This window comes from Monopterus albus, unplaced genomic scaffold (genome assembly GCF_001952655.1).
Source record: "Monopterus albus unplaced genomic scaffold, M_albus_1.0 scaffold16.1, whole genome shotgun sequence".
Classification (NCBI taxonomy): Eukaryota; Metazoa; Chordata; class Actinopteri; order Synbranchiformes; family Synbranchidae; genus Monopterus; species Monopterus albus.
The window spans coordinates 52,664-78,340 of NW_018127896.1; the positions used below are offsets into that span (position 1 = coordinate 52,664).

General features: G+C 45.1%; 1 protein-coding gene across 2 annotated transcripts in view; it reads left to right on the forward strand.

Moving 5' to 3' along the window:
- The first annotated feature begins 2,726 nt into the window (after nt 1-2,726).
- The window catches only part of LOC109955599 (target of Nesh-SH3-like), a 30,615-nt gene continuing 7,664 nt past the window's right edge, over nt 2,727-25,677 (forward strand). Inside the window, exons 1-14 of one of the 2 annotated variants that reach the window (XM_020591901.1) lie at nt 2,727-2,785; nt 6,936-7,126; nt 7,289-7,800; nt 11,991-12,170; nt 14,849-14,917; nt 14,999-15,131; nt 16,236-16,417; nt 16,642-16,694; nt 17,148-17,187; nt 17,916-17,993; nt 20,231-20,413; nt 21,086-21,163; nt 21,607-21,762; nt 23,376-23,441. In XM_020591901.1, the coding sequence (XP_020447557.1) occupies nt 7,710-7,800; nt 11,991-12,170; nt 14,849-14,917; nt 14,999-15,131; nt 16,236-16,417; nt 16,642-16,694; nt 17,148-17,187; nt 17,916-17,993; nt 20,231-20,413; nt 21,086-21,163; nt 21,607-21,762; nt 23,376-23,441 (1,309 nt within the window). In that variant the 5' untranslated portion in view covers nt 2,727-2,785; nt 6,936-7,126; nt 7,289-7,709. Of the gene's footprint in view, nt 2,786-5,158; nt 7,127-7,288; nt 7,801-11,990; nt 12,171-14,848; nt 14,918-14,998; nt 15,132-16,235; nt 16,418-16,641; nt 16,695-17,147; nt 17,188-17,915; nt 17,994-20,230; nt 20,414-21,085; nt 21,164-21,606; nt 21,763-23,375; nt 23,442-25,677 lie in introns of those variants that run through there. The other variant, XM_020591902.1, reaches the window with a different exon arrangement.

Below are 25,677 nucleotides of genomic sequence, written 5' to 3' on the forward strand. Positions count from 1 at the left end.
GGGTTTGAAGGATTTGTTGGAGGTGGGTGTCCAACATGAGGAGCTCTTTTGGGAGCATGGTGGATATACACTCGGTCACAGAAATGCAGCTAGCACACAACTTGAACTCAGGGGTTTTTGTTTCTGACAGATGCTGTTTTCATCCCTCAGGGTTGTTATGTAAGAGGGAAGCTGTGAGGAAACATCCAGGCTCAGTTTTCCTCCTGGTCACTGATGCTTTTCCTCCTGTGGGTGAACTGTTTGTTTCCATGGTGGTGATGATGGTGTTGTTTCCACAGTCTGATGTTCGGAGGCGTGAGTTCAACTCTGTAAACTGCTCTGTGTCAAACCCTGTTTCTGTTGTGGCACTTTTTTCTGGCCAGGTTTTGTTGTGGAGCAGAAAACTCTCGAATCTAATTCTTTTTGTTTTTTCCCTCATCTGTGCTCTTGTGTCTGAGCTGTGGTGCATGACAGAGTTCATCGCTGAGCTGAATGGACCTCGACTCTTGGCTCTGTTTAGGAGGACATAGACATTTTAAACCCAAGCAGTAATACAACAAAGGGGTTCGACCCCAAACCAAGTCACAACAACAGTTTTGGTTTGGTGGCTGAGTAGTTTTCTGTCTAAATCGGATGAAGCCACCACTGCTTCATGTTGTGGTCGTGTGTGGAGCTTTGGGAAAACAAAAGACAGAAAACTGCTATACGTAGTTTGTTCTCTTGCACTCTGCTGGGACACTGGAGCACCAACAAAATAACAAGCAACAACAAACCAAAAACCAGATTTTGTTTGCGATAGAGCATCTTTTTAGACATATTTCCCCCAAAATTTAAACAGGCAGACTTGGGCATCGTGGGGAAATTTGGGATTTCTGCAGAAATGTTTAGTTTTGTGGGTTTGAATGTTTGATTTCTGATCCAACATTGAGAAAGTCTTAAATAGTGTAAACTCCTAGACTTAATAAAGAGTTTCAAATAATGAAATAGTACATTCTTATTGCGGTTTTTTTCTCTTTCAGATGGTATTTTGGACTTGGGAGCAGCAAAAATCACCAGAAATCTTAAGCTGCTTGTGCTGAAGCTTCACTCCTGTCACATTTCCCCCAGATGTGCCCTCATGTAGTTTTTAGAGTTTGAAGGCAGTTATTGACATTTAGTGCAACATAAAGATCCCAACACCCTCTGAGCTGTAGATTTAAAGCTAGAGGTGGTGTCCCTCATGGTCACCTCGGTCTGTACCCGCCTGAACCAGAAAACCCTGTGGGTGAGAGAGGTCTGTTCCAGCTGTGGGGTGTGGATTAGTCAGAAAATAGCTGGAACGCTCACAGACCAGTCAACCTGAAACAAAAAGAGGTGCAGCGACTACACATAAATACATTTGTTTTCAGAATGACTTTCACAGTTGCTGTACAAATGGAATAGTAGTAAAGTTTGCATGTGTCTGGAAAGCCACAGGAAAACCAGGACAGCGTCTGCTGACAGTTCAATCAGCTCATGACGGATCACTGGTTGGAGCAGCAGACGACTTCTTACTTGTTTGAGGTTGAGTTATGATTCCGGGGGTTGGTTTAGGTTGGCATCGGTGCTGCGGTGAAACCAGACCGCTGCAGCAAGATGCACAACAACACAGCAATAACAAGCTGTACCAGAGTGATCTGACTTCTTTATGGCTCTTACAGATGGTGGACTGTCGCCGCGGCGGGCGGTCGGACGCCTGCAATGGCACTCTGAAGTCAGGAAAATGATCAGCTCGCCCAGACCAGGAGGAATTTACCAATAAAACCATCAGGTTTTTTTTAGCCTGCCTCAGCTGCTGCCACCACAGCTGGGGATTTCCTCCATTTCCCACAATGCTTTGTGACTACTACTGCATTCAACCTTTGTAATAAATTGTTAACACAGATTTATTGATTAAATGTTTAAATGTCAGGTCACAAACAAATGATTAAAAAAATGTTAAAATATTTAAAAAAAATAATACAATGAAAATCTAAATGAGAATACATGAAATAACTTAATAGAACTAACCTATAATACAAAGCATCTGGTTTGCTTTGGAGCAGCAGCAGCAAACCAGGCTGGTCTCAGTGTGTTTGCTGCAGTGAGATAATCCATTACTGTTGAGTCAGCTTTATTTGTGCAGGGTGTTTTTCTGTTGCGTTCAGAAACCAGAATTCCAAACAAATCCACCCAACTAACCTGTACAGTTGGCCACAGAATCCCATGTATCTGACGTTCTGGGGATTTCCTGCTCTTCTTTCTGTCTGTCACCAGCTGCTGAAGAGGAGGATTATTTCAGTATAAACTCTCCTCGCTGGGCCTCACAGACCTTTCTCCTCATGTAAGCTGGCATGGAAAATAAGCCGTCCTCTTCTCCACTCTGCGTTCCAGACCCGAGACGTTCCAAGTGGGGGAGCTGACATGGTGGCGTGGGCCCGCAAAGGCGACATCTGCAAGCACTTTCCAAAACGCCGCCCCAACTGAGCAGCAAGAAGAAAAGGAACAAAGAAGAACAGTTTGTAATGAGTCCTCTCACATGGGAAGCTTGTGTTCTCATTTAGTGTCCATCCTCATTAGGCCGTTACATCATTCTGTGACCAGAACAGTTGTACAGCCTGGGTTCAGACCTTTCAATCACCGAACATGTCTGACAAGATTAAATATGGAGACATCATCTTGCTGTACCACAACAAGTTTGTTTAGTTATTTACATTTGACAGCCATTCAGCTTCCTGCTTCTCTCACAGCTGTGTCGCCTGCAGTCGGGAACACAAACACTGGCTAACATGAACACACCATCCAACAGGTGAATGCAGCCAAAACAAAAAGGACATTTGGTCTGATTTTGAGCTTTACTTTAGATGAGACCGTTTAAATTAAAGACGCTGAGCCGTGTCGTGAACTGGCCTGTAAATAAAACACAGCAGCAGAATTATGATGTAAAAATCATTCCTGACCTTAGAAAAGTAGTTTGACAGAACACTCATTAGTCTTTTTCTGGAGCTAAGTGCAGATGTCTTTAGACACATGGAGCATCCATGTGCTCAGGATAAGATGCTGCAATATGAAGAGGAGCTTGGCCTCACACGAACACAGCTGATACCAACAACTTGAGGCACGAATGTGCTGATGTTAGCGAGTGTGTTAGAACGGCAGCTTTTCTGCACAGCTGCTGGTCTGTCTTCGTACAAAAGTTGCTACTGGTGTGTAGGAATCAGCTGGTGTGTGCCATTTAACTCACCAGTCACCATCGTTGTATTTTCCCAAAGTTTCCCAGATACCTGGAATGATTTGAAATCTTTGCCCAGTCCTGTCATGTTGGTGCAGATGTCCCATTATGTTTTGTCCTTTCAACCTTCTAACAAATATAAACGTTCCTCAGTAAACCTGTGTCACCCACCAACAGGCTGCTGGTTTGTGCTGCTCACAACAAGTCAAACATCTGCTCAGGGGAAATGCAGTGTAATGAATGAAGCCCATGCACATTGACATATGATCTGTAACTGGCTGTTTGGTTCATTCTGGCTGAACTCAGCTTGAAATGTGGACCATCCAGACTTGCTTTGGGACAGCCAGTGGATATGTTCACAATCCAACGACGACCATTTCTGCAACGTTACAGTGTGAGTATGTTGTTGGTGCGTAGACCTAATGAACACAGGTGGTAAATCACAGCGATACGAGCGAGCTGGAGTGCTGCAGAAACCTACCAAGTCACTGTGACCTACATTACCAAATGAATTACTTCCAGAGTGGAAAAAGCACAGAAGTCCTCAACATGATGGATGGCGTTAGAGCTGATTTACAGCTCGGCGAGAGCCGAACATGGAATTAGGGATCTGCTTCTCCACACTGGAAGCTCTTCGGGCTGTGACAGCAGTCAGGATTTATTTAGGAAGTTCTGTACGGGAGCTTTTCTCTGAGCTACCAGGACATAAAACTCCTCAGTTGTGATGACTGCATGTAAATTCACTGGGATAGAAGCTCAGCAGGCTACGCAGCCTGCTCACAGTACTGATACCATGTTCAGTACTGTAAGGAGAAAGATTTCTGTTTGACTTGTGGCCATTCAAACTTGAGGATGCTTGCTCAGTAAGGCCCCAAGTCACTTTGGAAGCCATGTTGCTGTACTCCTGTACTGACGACAATGGTCTATGCAGCATCTGCTGCTGCATATGTATCCATTGATGGATTTTTACAGTCCTTGCTGAAACTGTAGCATGTGCCTTTGTTGTCTGCTCTAAATCAATTGGGTAAACCTCAGAAACCAACCAAACCTGTCTCTGTGCTAGTTTCCCAGTAGTCCCTGAACGCTGCACAGTCGAGGACTAAAGACCCTTTGTGCTTTTAAATGCTCCTCTTCTGCCTGCTCTGCCAGCTCATGTGTAGCCCCGCTGCCCCCCGACAGTACTTGGAGCCTCTGCACACTCTTTGGCTCAAGTCCCACAGACTCCACAGGACTCTGGGAATCCATTCAAGGCGTCGCTTTGGTGACTACCTCATTACCCAGCACCACCTGAGGGCTGGAAGAGGCAGCCAGTTTGAGTTGTCACAGTGTAACGAGGTGCAGTTGTGTTCAAATTGTCCCAGTTGTCAACTGACTGTTGAGCTCCCAAGTACCTGAGTCTGACTTTGTACTGAACAAGGCCTAAAGACTGGGAACAGGGATGTCTGTCTTCCGATGCTCCCTGGTTTCACTGTTGGGTCTTGTAGCAATGAGGTTTTGCTGTTCGCTCCAAAACTAGCTGCCACTAAAACCTCTGTTTCTTAGTTTTTTCAAGACCCAGGACATGACAGGCACATTTTACTGTTGTATAAAGCAAAAAGTCCCATCTAATTGAGTCCAGATGAAGCTAATCAGTCATTAAATTGATCAATTTAATGGCTCTTTTCACTTTATTAATCCTGTAAACCACACAAAGCATTCAGATCCCTTAATCACTGTTCTCTACCTATTGCAAACAATGGCAGGCCCCCTTTTAGTTCACAGTGCATTAGTTAATGTAGAAATCAACACAATGTGTTGGTGGCCTGTATTTACTGCAACACACAGCGGTGTGCCGCCTGGTCTGGCACTCCAGACCTATGCCAGATCCACTCTTGATCCATTCTGGACTCTGCCTTGATGTTTGATTGGTTTAAGAAGGTGGAGATACACTGTAAAAATGTTTTGGTGAAAATCTGAAAGCTTTAATAAGATAGAAATTCCAAAGAAACTAACATAACATTTCCTAACATAAGTTGCATCTATAAAATAATTACTTTTCCTTCCCTACAGCACTTCATTGAAACTACCTGATTACATTGATTTTAAGTATTAAAATGAAGATAAAGGAGACAAATTTTCAGTCACAAATGTCTTTGTGCATCACTTTATAAACAAAGTTTGTATTTCTCTCAATTTGAATCTTTGCTCGGATTAACTCTGAACGTGTTTGTCCTTGGCTTGTACAAATTATTGACTGGCAGAACGTCTTGTTCAGGATTTTCCTTTAAACTCTCTTCCCTGGTGTTATTTCAGCTCATCTGCAGATGTTTCCTTCATGAGACTGATCATTAGATGAAATGAAGCCTCCTCAGTCGCAGCTCTGATGGACAAACCGGATGTTTTGATCTTCTTCCAAACTCAGCTCAGTTCTCTCAAACCTTTTTTAATGAAGTAATGACACACTCAGAAGGGTTTCACATAAGAAACTCTGGAAATTTGTGAAATGAGAGTCACCATGTCATATCTAGTAGCAGTGTTAGTGACAGAAGTAATTCTAATGGCATCAGACCTTTGTGGGATGTGTTTGTTTTCCATTAGTATTAATTGGTAAATGAACTGTTTTCTAAATTGGCTGTAGGATAAATGCAGCTTGTTGGCATAATTGGCACTATTAGCCTTGTTAGCCTAACTGGCAGGGTGCTGCTGTTTGACATGAAAGTGTTTAGGTTCCACAGGACGAGTCGCAGAGCACGAGCGCAGACATGAAGTCAGAACAGAGCTCTGAGAACCTGAAGATTTACTCTGTCCACCAGCGTGTTGAAGCCTGTTGTTCGCAGCTGTCCGAATCTGCTGCCAGGTTGAAGCTACAGTGTCTGCACTTCAAAGCAACAAGGTGGAAATTTGATCCCGTCTGCTGCTTCACTTCATGTGCCCTGAATTTGACCTGGAACTGGTTTGTGGTACCTCCTTGCACATTGGATCAGATCACACAGACCCTCTGATGTTTATCAGGGTATCATCCAGAAACAGTGAACATTAGCGTGTCTGACAGGGATTTGTGTATCAACAGTAAAAGTGTCTCGCAGCTATATGTTGACACCTTGCATCACTTCTCAGCCTTCATTATCTTCTGGTTTCTGGCCATCTTCCCTTGTTGTGACGTGTGCTGAACGTCTGTCATTGGTTTTTCTGCTTTGGGCCTGTTTATAGCTGCTGTTTGGCAGCACTGCACCTTCTCTCCATCCTGTCGCATGTAACAGCACGTGTTGGACTGTCTGCCTCTGCGCACAACAAGAGTCCAGGGCCAGGGTTCAGGTTTTCCTTTCAGTCCTCCTCTTCATCACCATCCCGCCTCCATTTGGTGTCCAACCCGGAGAAAACATGTCAGCAGCCTTGGCTCTGCAACTGTTCCCAGTGTGCACGTGTGAAGCGGGTGGGCTTGTGTGTGTCTCTGTGTGACGTTGTGGTCTTTCATTCTTCTCATCCTGCTCTTATCCAAGAGCCACCAAAGACTTTTCTGCAAACACGTGGAAAAACCTCAGTGACCCAGACACACACATTCTGCTGCTGCTGTTATCAGTGTGTTTGTAGATGCCCTGACACACACTCGTTTCAGTTTATGTGAAGTTGTTAAAACCTCCTCAGCTGTTTCACATTCCTGTCGTTCCTCAGTCCGGACCTCATTAACACTGTACATTTGACCTGCAGCTGCAGCTTGGCATTTGGACTAAAACTCTTCTGTGTGCAGCCTTTCCATACAGGACATGGATGATTACTGAGGGGGGCCTACTGGGCACTGGCCCCTGGGCCCAAACTCTGCCTGAAGCAACTGGTAATTTTCATGAGTCACAGAGCTCATGTCTCAAGAGAGAAGGGAACGGCTACAGAGAGACACTAAAGGACTGCAGCCTCCAGGGACACCAAGAGAAGTTTCCATTGGTAGTGTTGTCTTGTACATTAACATGATTTTCTCACTTGCAGTAAAACTAGACAGTAACTTATAAAGTACAAATGAACAAATTGTTGAGGAATTAAAAACCTTTGATGTTGGTGATGTTGATGTTTCTGATCACAGTTTGTTCTCTTGCGTTTCCTCCCCAGCACTGCTGGCAACCCTCTGTGCGACTGCATTACAATGTGTCAAACAGCCAAACTCGCAGGGAAAACAACACATTAAGAAGGAGGGGGAGGAGGAGGAGAGGTACATGATGAAAAAACCCAGGGAGAAAAAGCTCATGTTTGAGGTCCAGAGAGAGCGGTGGAGGAGGAGGGAGGAGCAGTGTACAATACAGTCTGTGAGGACAGAGCAGTGGTTGGTGGTGATGCACAGGCCACACCCCCTGCTCAGGCTATAGATGCTGGTGTTTTGGTGGTCCACCTCTCCACACTGAGGACGTCGACAGCTGAACAAGTCCTAAGACTGACTGATGCCTGCAGGGACAGACTCTTAGTGAAGTTGTCCAGCTCCTGGTCGCTCCTCATTTTCATCCTGCTCTTCCAGAAGCTGTAACTCTGAGAGGTCATGGCGAGCATTGCTGTCCTCCTCCAAGTGCTCCTCCTGCTGCTCGGAGCAACCCTTCTCCTCAGTGGCATCCCTGCACAGAGGGTCAGAGGCAAGTGCACCAAACTGCATGCAGATAAAAGCAAAGAGCTGCAGGGTAAAGTGACAGGAAAGCATGGGGAAACTGGGACATGCACTGGCTGAGAGTAGTGAAGTAAAATGTGATAAGGCAGGAATGGTTGGAATAACTTCAGGGACATAAACATGGTGAAACAGTTGGGAGAGGTAAAAAAAAGTGGGTAAAATCAGGTTAAATGCAAACAAAATGGAACAAACTGTCCTAAAGTGGAAGCTGAAGGTAAATTAAAAAATGGACAAAGTGTGACAGATGTAATTATGCAAATATGGTGCAAGGACAGACATTCATAAAGTTAATAAGGGCTGCATTACTGTGGATATAAATGGGTGAAGCTGGACAAAACTGTGACATAAACTGGTTCAAAGTGGTGAAAGAGACAGTGTAATACAATAAACTAGATGACAGTGCAGAAATCAGAAATAAATGATATGGGTGTGTGTGCAGCTGAGGTGCAAATCAAACTGCACAAATCATGTCTGCCTGTCAGCTGAGTTGGTCTCAGAGCTGGACTGTGTTTCTGCATTCCGCCCCCTAACTCTAACCCTGCAGCACCGAGTCCTGACAGACCTGTGCAACTCTTGCGCAGGTGTTCAGCTCTGTCATCACCACCCTCGCCTTGTGCAGTTTGTCTGAGTCAGCAGTTTGAGTTTCACAATGATGCTGCAGAGAAGTGATGAAATTTCTTTGCATGTTGTTTTGCATGTGTTTCATGCTTTTGCTGAGACTTGACTGGATGCACGTTGAAGTGGGTTCTGGCTTCAGTCCAGTGTTAAACGTCCTCCCATGCATCCTGCATGGCTCCGTCAGCCACTGCAGCCAGGTGTGCTGCTCGTCCAGAGGCAGCATGGTTCGTTCATGATATAACCTGTGATTGTAATGCCTTGTTGAGTTTCTATAGTTATGTAAACCGATTAAAATCCCCTTATTCAGAAGTGTCACGGTGGTCTGATGTGAGGGCTGGAGACTATTACCTCACTGGGCGAGAGACCGTCAAGAATAAGAGAGAGAGAGAGACCTGTGAGTCCAGCAGGATGTGTTCAGACAAGCTCCGAGTTCTGCTTCTGCACAGATTTTATATGAGACAAACCCACTGAGTAGCTGTGTTGTAACAGAGTGCAGAACCCTCAGGGACACATTTAGAAGTTGTATGTGAACTCCTGATGTTTTTGTTTGTTTGTTTGGTCCCGTGTTTACAGCGTGGTTGTTATTTCTGCATCTGTTTTGTCAGACTGTGGTGAGGACATGGCCTCATGCAGCTGTTAGACTCATTAAGGGCTCAGTAAAATATTAATGTAGCTCAGTGAGAGGACAGAGCTGCACTTAACTGAGGAAGCAGCAGCTTCAGGTCAAAACTGTTTTGTTCTCCCTTAAAGTTTGCATGAGCACCCCTCTCAGCTCCGGTTCACAGGGTCCACTCCGAGTAACAGTGGTGACAGTGTAGAAATCCTGCAAGTACAAGTCCTGCATTTGAAACTGCTTCAGAGTCGCTACAGTACAAGTACATTGTGACATTTGAGTCGATTGTTACAGTTTGGGCTGTTCTACCTTTTTCCCCACCAAAATCAATTGTTGTCGTTTTGCTTGTTTTTAATCGTAACAAAGGCTGTGACGGAATTTTAGAATCAAACTAAAAACAGATGACCTGTGGGGGGCGCTGAAGCCCCTCCCTGCCTTTGCTTTTGCTTTTTATCTCAGGCCGCATGTAGATGTGTGCAGCCATTTAGGGCCTGGCTAAAATATTTTGGAGTTGACCACTAAAGGCACTAAAACACCCCGAAACACTTTGAATTGTTTTGTTTTCTGCCCAAAAACAACAACTGTCATGTTGCTAAATTACCCTAATTAATTAGGTGACATTAAGCGTGGTTAGTTTTCACTTATCTTTAAGATTTTTCTTCCCATATAAAAGTCAACTGGAGCCATTCAGAGTCGAAGTGAAATTTCTTCCTTCAAGGTGAAACCACTGAATGCAGCAGCTCATTAGTGCACAGATGAAAGCGTGTGCAGTATCAGGCAGGAGGGTTTGGTTTCCATCACAGACTGACTTCATGAGACAGAGCCTGTGTTTACACCAGCGTCGCCCAGTTTTCTCTTGCGTGTGGCATGTTTTCCCATAAAAGGCGAGCGGTTGTGGAGCTGAGCGTCGGCGGCATGCACTCACATTCACACAGGTGGAGCCTGCGACTCACACCAGCAGTCACTGATAAGCCTGTGAGCTCAGTATGTGGCCACATAATACGAGACTGTCCAGGTCACGTTCATATCACATGCACTGTTTATGTTTCCTGTCTTTGACCAAATTCACAGTGCACGGAGACCAGATACTGTTTATTTCACTTTGCAGTACTGTGGTTACTCTGTGCAGTAATCTGTGTTACTTGTGGCATCATTTCCTTGTAGTACTTTGATGCATTGTTTACAAAGGTCTCTTGTGGTGTTTATTGTACTGTGGTTTTGTGGTAGTTTGGCCTGTTTTTATTGCAGTAAATTGGCAGGACTTGTACTGTGTTTGAGGTCACATCCGGCTGGCTGTGTGTGTTTCTGTTGGGGAGGCCATTCCTCTGTGTTAAACCCTGCATTTTCAGGAGGCCTGATGTGTTGCATGTCAAGGTTTATCCCTGACAGTCAGCACTGCCAACACTGAGCCACAGGACTCCACATGTCTGCAGCTTTTCCCAAACTGATCTGCAGGAACAGGCACCCTGAAGAGCGCCTGGCTATCACAGGTGCACTCAGTATTGAGCACAGTGTGTCTCGTAAAAACCCTTGAGTAATAATGGGGGGGACATGCTATTCGTCACAGCTCTGCTGCCCCGCTAAGGGCGAGCAGGAGGCTACGCTGATGAAGAAGGTTACTCACTGAAGAGCAGTTTCCCCTTCAGCTACTCAGTGCTTTAAAGAGACGCGTTAATAATTCCTGAGAAAACCCTGAACCGTTCTGCTGAAGCTGTGGAGGAGCAGAGGTCCTCTCGATCTGCTGCTGCGCACCAACATGTTCACTAACTGTCCAGCCCCAGAGGCAGGGATGTGAATCATACGCACTCATAAAAACATATGGAGAGTTTGATTTTATGACAGATATCCATGTCAGAAATAATGAGAGTGTAAAATTAAATCCTGCAGAACAGAGTGTACCTTATGCTGACAAAGCAAACATTCAGACACTCAAGGTGATCAAAAACTGATGCCTGGGCTGTTTGAACAGGAACTAACTCTGACCCATAAACCATCATTTGCCCACACTAAACAAATGATGCCATAACAAGCCTTCATTCAGCTGTTCTCAGTTTCTTGGGGCTGATATTTACAGAGATGGGGAGGTGAGAGGAAACATTTCAAACATGGAAGATACCTTTTATGGAAGAATATTATATGATTTAAGTTTCAAGTTGCCTCTTGCTAATTTGTAATGATTGGCTTCTGTCAGAGGAGGCTGTTTGAAATTCACTAGCAGTAGATGGAAATCACAAATCACTTCACTTTCACATTTAATTCTTTGTAGTCACTAACTTTGCAGTCAATTCTCTTTTCCTAAGATAAGTAATGCATCACTGTTCTGTGTGGCGGTAAGTGAATACATCACACATAGGATTCAGTCTTCAGTTTGAGTTCACTATGAAGATCCCTGTACCCAGTACCAGGGAGTACTGGTAGTACAGACAGCAGCAGTAGACAGTAAGATTCTGAATCTGACATCTCATTTAAGTCTTTAATGCTGCTTTGAGCCAAAGCAAACCTGCACAGCTGCCAAACCTCTGACACTCTGAAGAGAAATGTTACAGCAAGTTGAGAATCTCCAGTTTCATTGTCTGTTTCTCTTGTAATTATCCACAATTTGTTCTAATGGGACCGGAGCAAAACAACTGTAGGTTAGTGGGGAGCTCACTGCTCTACGAATGACGACAGGAAAGAGAAACCCTGAAATCACAGCAACATGTGCAGGACTCAGTGGCTCAGTGAATTGTTTCCAGATTGTCAAAAAAGGAGCCAGTCTCCTCTTCTGTAAGTCTGCATTTACTGTTGTGTGTCTAAAATTCATGAACACCAGCAGTTTCACTGTCAAATGTGTCATCAAGGTGTTCATCTGCTGTATGCAGGTGTCTTTAAATGTCTTGAAATCTGCACTTCCTCTGAGCTCCCTCATCTCTTCTTCCCCTCCTCAGTCCGCCGTCAGAACATGAAGGTTCGGATCAACGCCACCGGCGACACCATTGTGATGAAGTTTGTGCGCCCGAGTCCCGACGTCAAGTTGGAGGGTTATATTCTGGGTTACGGCAGGAGCATGTTCTCCAAGCAGTTCATCCCGCTGCCGGAGAACGGACAGCCCTACGAGACCGAGATGGGTAAGACCAGGGCAGGTGACTACAGAGGCCCAGAGAGGACATACGTTGTTTTTAATAACATTTTTACAATATTGAATTTTAATTGTACAATCATTTTCTTGTCTAAAGGAGTATTCAAATTTTCATCCAAATAAATTTATTCTCTGGGCTTATATATGTCTCAGCAAAATATTTGATTGTTTTAATGAGGTTTTGAAACGCAGTAGTTTTACCATGAGTAAGGTGGATTACAGATGACACACTGGATGTAAGTACTTCTGCAAAAAGCAGGAGAAGTCAAGGATGTGCTAAGAAATTCAAAAGAGCAAACTGAGCCAAAAACTACTAAACAAGAATATAACACACTGCACAACTTATAGTCCATGGTAGAGTTACAGCATTAGCTAACCACAGGAATGCTGCAGTATTTGCAGTATTTCCTAGTGCATGCATCTTTTGACAGGCCTGAAATCAAACCATTCATATTTTGCTCTTTCAGAAATTAACAGCATTTTCCACAGGGACCTATGAAGCGTGCTGCAGCACAGCAGGGCTTTAGAGCCCAGCTTTCTCTGCTGCTGTGGGGCTATCATGTGACCTCCAAACCTCATGTCTATAGCTCGGTACCCGTGGGAAACGGTGAGTTTCTGCAGAAGCATTTTTGGGAAAAGCAGATCGTGAGAAACTTGGAGAGCCAGGGGCTTCTGCAGCAGGTGGTTCTGATCCAGTTTCTGAAGCTTGGCCAGCAGTTTTTAATCCCCTCAAGTCAAGAAAACTCTAAAACTTGTGATGCTGCAACATGAAGGAGCGAATCATCCACAGAGAAGCTGCTGAAAGTCATCTTTCATCACCAGCTCTCCAGAGGCTCATGTTGTTTGCACTCAGCAGATTTCTGGGATAAATGACGGCAGCACGTTTTCACAGTGTGACCTCAGTGATTAGAGCATTCTCTTTTCATCTGATTACTTTAATAATGAGGGCAGAAAGACATTTACTTTGTGCTGTTTAAAAGGGTTAGAATTCAGCTCAAGGTTGGTGGTTGGCTTTCCCAAACTCTGAGAAGCCTTACTGTCTCTTCTAATAAGGCTGGAGAGACGTAACTTTGAGCCCAAATTTGTCCTTCTGTTGGCAATGTGCACAGTCAAAATGCCTTCAAGTTTGGCTGAAGTTTGGTGTGCAGATCACCACCACGTGAGCTTTGTGCTATGTTTAAAATAGCCCAATTTGGTAGTAAACGTGAGATATTTCATCCCAGTCTTCCCCAAAAAGCCTCAAAACTTGGTTGGAGTTTGGTGGACAGATAATCATCAGACAGAACTTCTGCTGAGTCATTTACTGTATTTGAATCATTCAGATCTGTGTTGTGCTATATTTAAGTGCTCCTGGAAAACTCAGACACCTTCTTTCATGCTACATTTTCTTTGGTCCCTGTGCTGAAATAAAACCCAGAAGATAAATGCTAAACACATATAAACAACTGAAATTCAGGAGGACGTATGTGCTCACTAGCAGGCTTTTAATTTAATAACCATCTGCATTTTCATGGCTCATCTCTCATCGCTGCAGCCTCTTCCCTGAGACTGCCTGTCAGTCACGCAGCATGGGCAGGGCTGTGGTGTCAGAGGCACACTTAAACACTTCATGTGGTGTTTACTTTGCTGGTTAAGGGCCTCAGTAGAGGATCATCCATCAGCAGCTGAGAGAGGAGGAGGATGGCCACGCTGTTAACTCTTTGACTCTGACGCTACAGAACAAATACAAACACTCTGGGCCGGATTCACGGGTGACCTCGGCTGCTGTGGTTTGGTTTTGGTCTTTCTAGCCACATGAGGCACAAACGTGGCTGCAGGGAGACTTCACTGTTTCCTCTGCAGGGAGCTGGTGTGTTTTCAAATTCAATTTGTTCTTTGGAACTAAAGAATCATGTTGGAAAAAAGTTCACGTGCAAAAATGTTTTTAGAAAGATACTATCAACAAGAAAACTGGACAAATTGTAATGGTAAAAATCAATATTTATTAGAATGAGGTCAGACCTGTGAGCATACAGTGTTATTATTATACAGCACTAGAGTGAATGTATGAGGAAAGCATGCGCATGTGGATGGAGGCCAGTTGTTGAACAAAGATCAGACCGCTGCAAAGCAAAGTGAAGCGCAGACTTGCAGCAGAGCTGAAAGTGAGATTATTATGAATGAAGGCGTGAGCGCTTTCACATGTGGATGTTTGAACTGTCGTCCTTGTGTTTCAGCTGTGTAATCACTCACACGTGAGTCTGGTTTCTGTCTGAGGGCATCACAGTGGTGTGAATGGGCCCTCAGCCCCCACCATGACATCACTGTCGTGGCCGCACGTTTCCTTAGCACAGTCCAGCATTCCTCACATGTTTCTGCCCTGCAGAGCTCCCACCGGGTTGGACAGCAGTTTGCTGCAGCCCCAATGTAGTAACAGTACACATTGTTCTTTCTAAAGCAATGGCAGAAGAAAAAGGTTAAAACACAAACAAACAAACATTTTAAATCCAGTGTTTTCAGAATTATAAACAGGACCTGAGCAGAAACAGATGAAAAACAAATCAACCATAATTTGATAGGCTTTCTGTGGCCAAACAAGCAAAGAGCCTGCTAACTGCTGCTTCTCAGCTCATTTGTCCTTCAGGTCCAGGAAACCCAACACTGACCTGAATCCATGTCTCGTTTCAGACGCAGAGCCCAAGTACTTGGTGGCTGTGCAGCCGATCCCCACCAACGACGTGAAGAAACACTGCACAGGTACACTCACAGCCTCGTGGTGGCTCTGTGCTACTGCTCAGGCCACAGGAAGGCTCACTCTGTCCTTTCCTGTGTGCACAGGCAAGGTGAACCTGGAGAAGCCGCTCCACTTGGTGATTGGCTCCGTCAGCCCGACAACGGTGCTTTTGTCCTGGGGAAACCAGCTGAAGACGCCCTACAAAGGTGACATCCTGAACGAGTGTCTGGAGGACGGGTGAGTCTTATTGGATGGATTAGAACAGATCTGTTGATCGGTTTGTCAGAGGGGAAGTGCACAATGCATGTGTTGAAACTATGAGAAGGTAGATTGGTGTTATACTTGCAAGAAACTGTTTGACTTAGACGTAGCTGGATGGCGCTACGACATCTGAAGCAGACTGTGGCCTTCACATGTAGTTCACAGCACAGGATGCCTCTTAGTGACTAGTCGATTGTCAGCCTAACGGGATCAGCTCTGTGATCAGATCCATTGTAAATCCATTCATACAGACTCTTGAATCTTTCAGGCAACAGGACGCCTGTGGGTTAGTGAGCAGGAAGGAGTTGTCTTTAGCTCTTGGAGACAAGTCGCACCGAAACCTTCAACAGTGGTTTGTCCTGAAATCCTGAAAACTCTTCTGCTGCTGTAGTTGGATCCTCTGAGTGTGTGGACTGATGTTACACAGACTCCCCATTCGCGCCTCGCATTCTTTTTTCCTTCCCTGCCAGACGAGTTGGAGGAGCTGTCGGAAAGCTGGGCCCAGGCATCCTCTGCCACTCTGGGTGTCGGTTCCTTCTGCCAGGATTAACAATGGGCGAAGCTGTTTGCGCACTGAGCTCAGACACTACACAGTCTGGGTGTGGGCTGGTGCTTCAGTAGCTGCCTGACGTCCACTGATGACAGATGTTTTCTCCAGTTCCACCAGTGATCCAGAGATTGGTCTGTACATGTGAACACATAGCGGAGGTCTTCATAGGTCCACTCGGTTCTGAAGTCTAACTGGGTCGGGTTTGACTGCTGCAAGTCTGTCTGTCTGTGAGTGTTCAGTACCAATGAACCTGAGCTAACCTGAACATCTCTGCTGTCAGATGTGTTTTGAGGTGAGAGCTTGCTGAGGAAAGGACCTGGATTCGGTTTCTCATTGACACTGTTCATATGCTGAGTTTGGACATTGCAAATTTCCAAGTTCAAACTGTGGCGATCAAAGTGATCTGTGAGTCACCACACCGTGGCTGGTGTGGTGAGTCACATAGTTTCATGTCCAGTCTGTCTCTTCTTGTCTTGTCTCAGTCAGCCTCTTTCCTCCCACCAGTTTAGAGCTCTGTCTTCTGCATGCAGGTTTTACACCATCCGCTACAGGGAGAGGAACAGGCAGTGGATCTACCAGACCTGCCCGACCCATGATACAGTCATTGACCACCTGAAACCCAACACGCCTTACGAGTTTGGAGTCCGCTCCAACAAGGATGACCGCAGTAGCGTGTGGAGCAAGCCGGTCATCCACAACACCAACATGGGCAGTAAGGACTGGACCTTAGTTCAGCTCTGACGGAAGTCTAGTCTAGTCCTCAGAGACTTTAGTTTACAGGAAGTTTCAGTACCCAGCACGTGTAACATGTCCTGTCTGGGCTTTTAATAATACTGAGTTTATAATAGCTGATCTGGTTCCTCATCAGACCTGCTGAGTGACATTACAGCACTGCTGACCTGCTCTGATTTCATCCTTCTCCTCTGGTGTTCACAGATAAAAACACACATAAGCCGTACAAGCTGCGTAACCCTCTGCCCAAGCCAATGGTATGTGACCTGCTGCCTGTTGGTGTGTGTGTTATATGTGTGAAGGTCTGTGAGAAGCTCTGAACACACATTTGTCACTGATTCCATGCTAAACTCTGCACAGGACTGAATTTGGTTCCAAAATTGGTTCTAATTCCATAATATTTCTGAATATCTGAACTGTTCAAACAGGATTTACAATGTGAATTTATCCTGCTGTTACCCTTATGCAGCAGAGCCTGAAGCTCTCTGATTGGATGTGTCCTGCAGCAGTGCACTCTGGGACTTGTGGTCAACTTCTTCACTTTGTTCATTTCTTCTATTAGCGCGTTTATTTTGGTTTATTTAATTTATTACAGTTTATTTAGACATTCTCTCCTTCAACCAACCACAGACCTTTTCAAACTGAAAATATTTAATTTCCTGTTTTAAACACAGATCATGAGAATAAAGTCAGTGTTTGTTGCATTTCAGAAACCTCTTGCACCTCAGGCCCTGTTCCCTCCTCGTCCTGGTAAGACTTGTGGTTCTTTTTAATTAGCACACGATGTTATCAGGCTTGTTCAGGCAGTGTTTGTGGCTCATCAGTCATTGTTCTGCCTGACATTATTCAGGGAATCTGTTTAATACTAGGCAGGTACAGTATGTACATTTCTGTCTAATAGAGGTGATGATAATCAGAACGAGCACAAAGGCTCAGACAGATGTTCCTGCGTGTTCAGGCCCGTTATAATCTCCCTCGGTCTGCAGGAGGAAGCTGCAGAAATATCTCAACCTGACGTTTGGCCAGAATATTTCACACTGCTGCAGATATGAGATGAAGTGTGGCTTTGTGTTTTTATTGTTGCTATGTTAGCAGCTCACTCTGTGGTTTGTTTAAGTGGTTGTCATTATGAATCCACTATGAATCCAGGCATTGCAACAAACAGCGTGATTATCCAGTAGCCATTGGATTTGTCTGCTGGATCATTTAGTCTGTGAGCATAGTCAACACTCACCCACAGAACCAGTTTACAGCAGGAAACGGCTGCAGATGCTCCATGTGAGAAGCTGGAGTTACAAAATGTTTTCATTTTTACGGCCTGCATAATTTGACTCATCAGCCAATTTTCAAACTGTTGTGAAACTAACTTTCCCAACACTCAGAACTGAAACCAGACGGGGTGATTTTGTTCTGTAATGACCCGTGTTGAGGCTCATGATGTAACATGCGTCTCACTATGTGTGTCGACTTATTCACAGCTCTGCACAACTGGACACAACCTCGACTCTCTGCGCTCAGCAACTCCGGCTTCCCTGGAGCGCCACGCACGTCTTTTGGTGATCATCTCCTCTTCTTAGTTGCCTCCACACACACACACACACACACACACACACACACACACACACACGTTAATTTTTTTCCACATAGGGTTACAGATGTCAATGGATCATATGTAACCTCAGTTACACACAAACAACTTCCTATCAGGGTTTGACTCCTTGGATGGAATCGTACATGATTCCACATTTTCTTGGACTGTTTTCTAAAAATACACTTTTTACAGCAACGTTCATGAGGATACTTGACTGGGTCAATTACACAGGCCTGCACTGTACTGCAGGATTTGCACCACACATCACAGAGCTACGTTGCCACATAGAAAATAAAAATAAAATCCAGAATCACTCCTTTGCTCAGTTTCACTCACTCCCTGTTTGTTAGGAACAGGCTGTTGGAAGTGTGTCCACACTGAAAAATGGTGTTAGGCTGTGAGAGCCAGTTGAGCCCGAGCCCTGCACCTTCATTCACGCTGGGATTCCCAACAGTTCCACTGTTTCTTTCCTTTCACAGCTCTTATTTTCATATTTACTCCCTTTCCCGTCTTGTAAAAGTAAACATTATGTCCCACAGCGCCACCTGAGAGCGAGCAGGAGACGTTGCCTCTGCCCACCTCTGCTCAGCCTAAATGGACTCATGTTTCACTGGGTAACAGCAAAGATGCTCTTGTTTGTCCAGTCATGCAGCTTTGTGCACAGCCAGTCTTTAGCTGCTTTGGCTGAACCCAGGGATGTACCTGGAGGGGGTGGGGCATTGTGATTGGCTGCATGCAAGCATGCCTTGAGTCAGAAAGTCGCTGCAAGGCGTGGAGGTGATATCACTGGGGGTCAGCTGATTTGAAGTTTGCCCCACCCACCATGACAGCAGCCACAACTACGTTTTCAAACTCGTTGCCAGCGGTCATGTAATGACAGCGATGCTTCAGATGAAGGTTTTGTCAGCTGCCACTTTTCTTCTTATGCTTTTTTTCATGCTCAAATGATTTGTTGTTTCATACCTTTATGCTTTCTACCAAATTATCCATGCATATTTTAGTTTTGGTTCTATATTCAGTATTAAAACTTTATTTGTGTCCTTGAGTTTCAGAATAAATCTTGTTTTATTCATGCTTCATCAGAGTTTGGGGTTAAATTTCCAAATTTAGCTTTTTCTAATTTCCTACGGGTTTCTTTGGAAACTTTGGGTTCTGCACCGTAATTTGGATTGAATCCAATGGATTTGACCATTGTCAGTGATTGGTCCAGCCAAGGTTAATGTTCTGTTTTAGGATTCAGTGATGGACTAAACAGCGTATTAAGATGGACTAGTAGCAGTGTTCATGTAGAAACAGCATGAACAGGACAAATCTTAACCAACAAGCTCCTGATGAGTTGCAAAACATCTGTGCTGCACAAACCTGGTTCAGGTTTCAAGACATGGAGTTAAAAAATCCAAACTTGTCTCATCTTAAAAAAAAATTGAATAGTTTTTTTTTTCCCCTCAAATTTTCAACTCAGAGTAGGTGAAACTGGTGATGGACTGTAGACATATGTGCTCAGTCCTTTTTCCTCCTCTGCCTTATCCCACTCCTTCCTCTTGTCTGTCCCCATCCTGGGTCCTCACTGTGGCTGCTATGTGTTTAATCAGTCTGCATGACAGGACTGCATGTTGGCCAGTTCAGACGCAGACGTGGTTGGATGTCCACACCACAAGTCGTTCTGCAGTGTCCCCCTCCTCCTCCTCCTGTCTCTTCACAAAAACAGTGTCTTCTGGACTTTTCTGCATTTCTGCAAGGTACAAGATTATAGGACCAAAACCTAATTGGACAGTCTTGTTTGACAATAAGGCCTTTAAACAGTACCAGAGATGGAGGTTCACTAGCTTACCTTAAGAAACACAAAATGTTTTACAAAATAAAACAAAGTCTCAAATTGGCAGAAATCAGGTTTAAGTCAGTGAGGAACCATATGATCAAAGAATAAGTTAGTAGGAACACAACCAAAACTTTCGAGCTGGTACCAAGCAGTATCAGTGATTGATACCCAGTCCTGACAGAAAACTGACTTGAATGTCAAAGACACATCTGGGCATGTTCATTTCTTCTCAGTTGGAGGTGATCAGAGGAATCAAAGTGCATGTCTTTAGACTACAGTGTATCTTCTGTAAACCAGCCAAAACCAAACCTTTGCCATGTGAAATCAAAGCTAAGATGACCTGACTCCCATGATCACAGCCCCTCTCTCCTCTCTCACTCCAGACAAAGGAAATGCTTTTAGAAATGGCACCAGCCAAGTGGTGGACTTCCCCAAGCTCCTGCCCACCAAAGCCCCTCCTGCCAACACCACACCTCGTTCCAAATTACTCTCCAGGGGCGACTCGCTGCAGGGCCTGACCACTAAGATGCCTACTAGTGTACCTGAGAGTCCTCATCACCCTGCTGGTAATTCCCACCAACTTCCTTTGTGTTTTCATACTTGTGCAGTAATTGACATGGTTTGTAAAGCTGGAGCTGAATCCCAGTGATGTCAGTTTGTGGTTTAAAACAGCTGTTGTGACTGTAAGACAGAATTAAAATATGCCTTGTAATGTTTAAAGAAATGCTGCTAGTTATGAAACATGAGGCTGTCAAACAGCCAGCATTGCTTCAATGAGCCGAGACTGATGTCCTTTTTTAACCGCTCTGCTCGTGACGTTTGAGTCATATGATCACAGTGAAAGTCAGTTGGTTTGAGAAATCTGACCTGATGTATCTACCTACTGCTCTGTAGGATGTCCACGAAAAGAAGCGTTTCATCTGCAAACAGTTAGACTTTGCATCAGACCTGCCAGCTGAACATTTGTGAATGAAATCATCCAGCTGCAGGGAGTCAACTCTAAATTATATATCATCCCTTACTCTTGTGCCTCTACAAACAAACAGTGGTAGGAGCTTTTCAGTCAAACTGGAAATCTGTTTGTTAGTAGAAACATTTCCTGAACAAAAGCCAGTTTGTGACCCAGATATCAGACCTTCTGTAGGACTGCCATCTGCAAACAGATGCTGCTGACAGTGGACCAGCTCATAAAGCGAAAAATATATAGGTCCAGCCCTAACCTTGTCTTTCTCCCACAGCTTCCGGCAAATCACAGGACGCGTCGTCGCTGCTGAGAAAGGCTCTGGCCAATGAGAGGGCCAGAACTAACCCCTGGGGTAAACATGACCTCGTGACTTGCTTTCTGTGTCTTGCTGTTTCCCTCTGCTGTTTCCCTGCCTCCATCTTGTTCCCTCTTGTCGCCCTCCAGTTAAATTTGCAGCCACGTTTTTGTCCACAGGAGCGCCTGCTGGCTGCAGAAACTGCACCTGTAAACACATTTCATCCAACATGGCCTCCACTGCCTGCATGCAGCACACAATCTCACAGTCATGGTTGTGAGCTCATCGGCAGCTTCAATGACTGTGGTTTCCAAGATTGTGTGTGCTTAATCAGTCATTGTGAGCTACTCCATACAGTGTCACTGTACTGAGGATTGCATTAAAGTCCATCAGAGTATTAACCTCCATACTAACATCGCTGCTGCGAGCTCGCTTTACTGGCAACTTAGAGATGAGATCAGACTGTAACCCAGGCCCTACAACTGTTTTTGGTCTTTTAGGTGCAGGCAGCAACAGACAGCTCAGCCCCTCACTGTCTGTGCAGCCCTACAACCCGGCAACTACCCCGTTTGCCAGATCCATGCAACCGGCATCGAGAAACCCGCGGTTCCCCTTCTCTAACAGCTTCAGACAGCCCCCGTCCTCCTCTAGACACGGTGACTCGGGGGTACCCCTCCTTGTACCTGTCACTTGACTCTTCTCAACTGTCTGTTATCACCGATGTCTGCTCGCTCCCTCTGAGATGTTCACTGCCTCCTCTGTGGGGTTTACACACTAAAATGGGTGGTACTGCATTGCTGTACTTCACTGATATTGCACCAGATGTAGTAGAGCTGCAGGTCAGAACCTTTAGAAGAGGTGCAACAGTTTGGTTTAGGCTGAAGGTTTTCAGCCCTCACTCTACCTGGTGATGAGCACAGGGAGACTGGCTGTGTTTGTAAATTCTCCATCCTGTCTCTGAGCCACAGAGGCCCGGGCTGTTCACTGCAGCCTCACAGCTGTGGAGCTGTTACTGGGTTTGTTTGTTCAGGAGAAAATGCCAGAACGTTGCCCTGGGGTTATTGCTTGTTTTATGAGGTCTTAAATCAGCTCCTTCAATATATGATTCTGATTCAATAAAATTTTGTTGAATTTGAGCCAGAACAGCGGTTCATTAAAAATGTGTTCCCTGTAATCAATAATCTTCACCTCAAAGTGTCAGCCCTTGCACCTTGGCCTCATTACAGTGTCTGAAGTCATTCTTGATGGTGTTAAACCAAACATTAAGATACCTCTGGTGCTGCTGAAGCTGTGTTTTTATACCTTCCATGACAGTGGAGCCATCAGGAGGAATGACAGAAATGCACATATCAGGGACTTTAAGACCAAAGATCTCGGCTCTGGCAGCTGCCAGTATCTCCCCAGGGGAGCCCCGGGAACATGATTGAAATCAGCACCAGATGTGGAGTTAGATCTCACATCTGCAGTGGTGGTTTCAGATGTGGTGGGGGGTCACATGGAGCACTGGTTGGTTTGGCTGTGACCGGCCCTGTCGGCTCTTGGGTTTGTTCGGCCCTGGTCGTCTGTTTCTCAGCTGATGCTTCCGAGTTTGGGGTTTTGGATTAACTTGATGCTGTCATTCAATATCATTCAGTAGTTTTTATTTTGAAGCAGAGCAAAGAAAATCCCACTGTGCTGAAACAGTCTCTGGTTCACATCTGTTTTCTTAACATGCTGTTGTTTTTGTCTAATTTTTAACTGTTGGCTGCTAAATGAACCTCACACTGAACAACCACGAGTCCGTTCTCAGCTTGTTTTCCAGAAGGCTCAATCAGAACTCGGTGTTCTTGAATTTAAAAATCTGAATTTGCCTAAAGTGATGAAGAAGGATCAGGTGAAAGTGACAAGTAGTTTGTTTAATGACCTGATTCATCATGTCAGTGACACGTTATACAGTTAACATGAGTAAGTTTCGCCCCAGTGTAATGTTTAAATTCTGAAATGAAATTCCTAAGTTGGATTTCCAAATTTCTGGGGATACTGCAACCAAATCTGAGTGTTTATGTACAGTAAAGCTGAATCCACCTAATAAATGAATTGATCAGTTTTCTCTGACTTTCACTGACATTTTTAATAAAATAACAACAGGATGTTGAGATGAGGAGAAAAGAAGAATCACAAGGTGAACTCTGCAGTCAGGGAGCTAATGGGTTGTGCTGGTTGTCCTCGTGTTGGGTTCACTTGTCAGACACTGTGTTTCCCCTCATAACGCTCAGCTCTCTCCCTACAGTGAACGGGCAGCCACACCGGGGCATTTCCCCGCCCAGACCAGCCTTATGGTCCCAACCTCGACTGGGTAAAACAGACCTCTTTGTCTCTGTGTTTCATCATTAACCCTCCAGTCGCTTCCGCAGCGTCTTCGCCTGCTGGTGTCTCTGTCTCCATCCAGTTTGTTCATTAATACTGTTGTGTCACCTCATCACCCGTCCGTCCATAAAACCACCATTCTGTGCCTCCATGTTGTGTCCAATTTGCTTCTGGTTGAGCTTCAGCTTCTGGCAGCGACCTCTTCAAATAATCAAGTGGAGGTCGGAGCTTGATTGTTTAACTTGGTTACATAACTGCCGTAGATTGTGTAACTGTGTGTTCATGTGGTGGTGGGGGTGGGGGTGCTGATTTGTTCTCAGTGTTGGGCTCTTTGGATGCTGCTGCAGAGAGCTTCCGTTTCACAGTGTGAAGGTTGGAGGGTATGAAACCAGGCACTGAAACCTCATCCTAACATCTGTCTGACCTGTGTGGAGCTTCACTCTCTGAGATGCTGGAGCCTCGGTGAATCATCTGTGCTGGGTAAACTCCATCCTCGCAGGAAAACTGGGGGAGGTTTTGGAAAAACCTGACGTGTGCACCTGGAGTTCAAATGTTTTGCTAGAATATCAACTTTTACTTTAGACCAAGAACCTTAAATCTGGAAACACGTTTGTCATCGTCATTTGTGTTTGTTTACATCTTCCCTGCATTATTGTTATTGTTTGCAGAGTCTGGGAGGTTAAGACCTGGGATTATGTGTAGTTATGCAATACACAATTCTGTATGTATTTACAGAACAGTATGATTATTAACTCATAGTGAGGCATAAACAGGCTTTTGTGTTCAGGCCTGGTCTTAGTTTTCTTGTTGTCTTGATTGTTCCCACACTGTGACCAGTCTTTATGGGTTAGTTTACCCAAGAGTCCTGCAGCTACACATGCTACTGAAGCTCTTTTCCAGCCCCCCTGTCCCACATGTGTGGTTGTCTTTTGCAGGGGGCACCAACTGGTTGGTTGTCTTTTTCATCTAGAAGCGGTCCAGATATGGGGACAGCAGCTCCCATGACTTGTTAAGAATGCAAAACAGTGGAACACTCCAGGATTCGGAGAGGCATGTTTTGATCCGAATGCTTGTTCTTCTGCAGTGAACAGCTATGTGTTTGGTAGTTACACCATGTTGGTTGGTAACGGTGTGAGTCTGGCCTGTGTCCACCCAGAAATCGCCTATGTCATGTGCTGCATGGTGCCTCAGTCACACTGCATGGTTTGGCCATGTCTGATGACCAGAGACAAATTTTTAGAAGGACAAGGAATGAAACTGTCAGTTCAAACGCTTTGGCCAGGTGTCGGCACAGCCTGTGGAAAATACTGTTAGCTCGTGTGAGCTGACTTCTGATGGAACTTTGCTGAGCTTTGTGTTTCATGTGGCCACAAAGACTTAAAGACAAGCAGTTTGTAATTACCCTATGATGGACCTGGAGTCTGGGTCAGCCCACTTGCTGCTATTCTAGTCCTGGGTCCAGGTCCACATGCTCCAGCCTTGGCTCCTGCTTGACTGTGAACACTGGTAAGCGCCACAGGCTGCAGAGATGTTTAGAACAGCCGTCACGCCACCAGGACAGCGTGGCGTGCATCAAGCAGTTTACATTAGGATGTGGAAACCTCCATGTGCTTTGTGTGTGAAAAGAGAAAATTGTACCAATATTTATTTCACTGAGTCCTGGCCAGTAATCAGGAGGTGTTGCTGAACACAGACCAGTCTCCGCCAGTATACAGCCTCTGAGGCCTCTACATCTACTGGCTCCGTGTTTAGGTGATAGCATCCTAGTTTGTGTTGAAGAAGAAGACAGGTTTGACCCGGGACAGCGAAGCCCAGCGCTGCAGGCACCACCATACGTATTTACATGTGACTGATTGAAAGGAATGCGTCTGTATTGTTTCATGTTACAAAGTAAAATGTTTCAGGACGCCATCATCTTTCATGTTCCTGGCTTTGCATTTATTTCATTTAGTTCTGGAGCTGGGTCAGTTCCTTGATTGTGAAGAATTTTGGCTTCTCCTTAAATGAAACAAAGGGGCTGTAATTGGCTGCAGGTTCTGGACGTCAGCCTGAACGCTCGCACTGTACAACCCTGTGGAATTACACAGAACTGTTCATGTTTTCAGGTTCGTTTGGAGCTGGGTATTGTGTTCCACATCAGGAGAACAAGGAGATTTTCTAGGACATGACAGCACCTAGCTAGAACATGGAGCCGAACAGCTGGTGGAGCTGCACTGTTTGCCTTA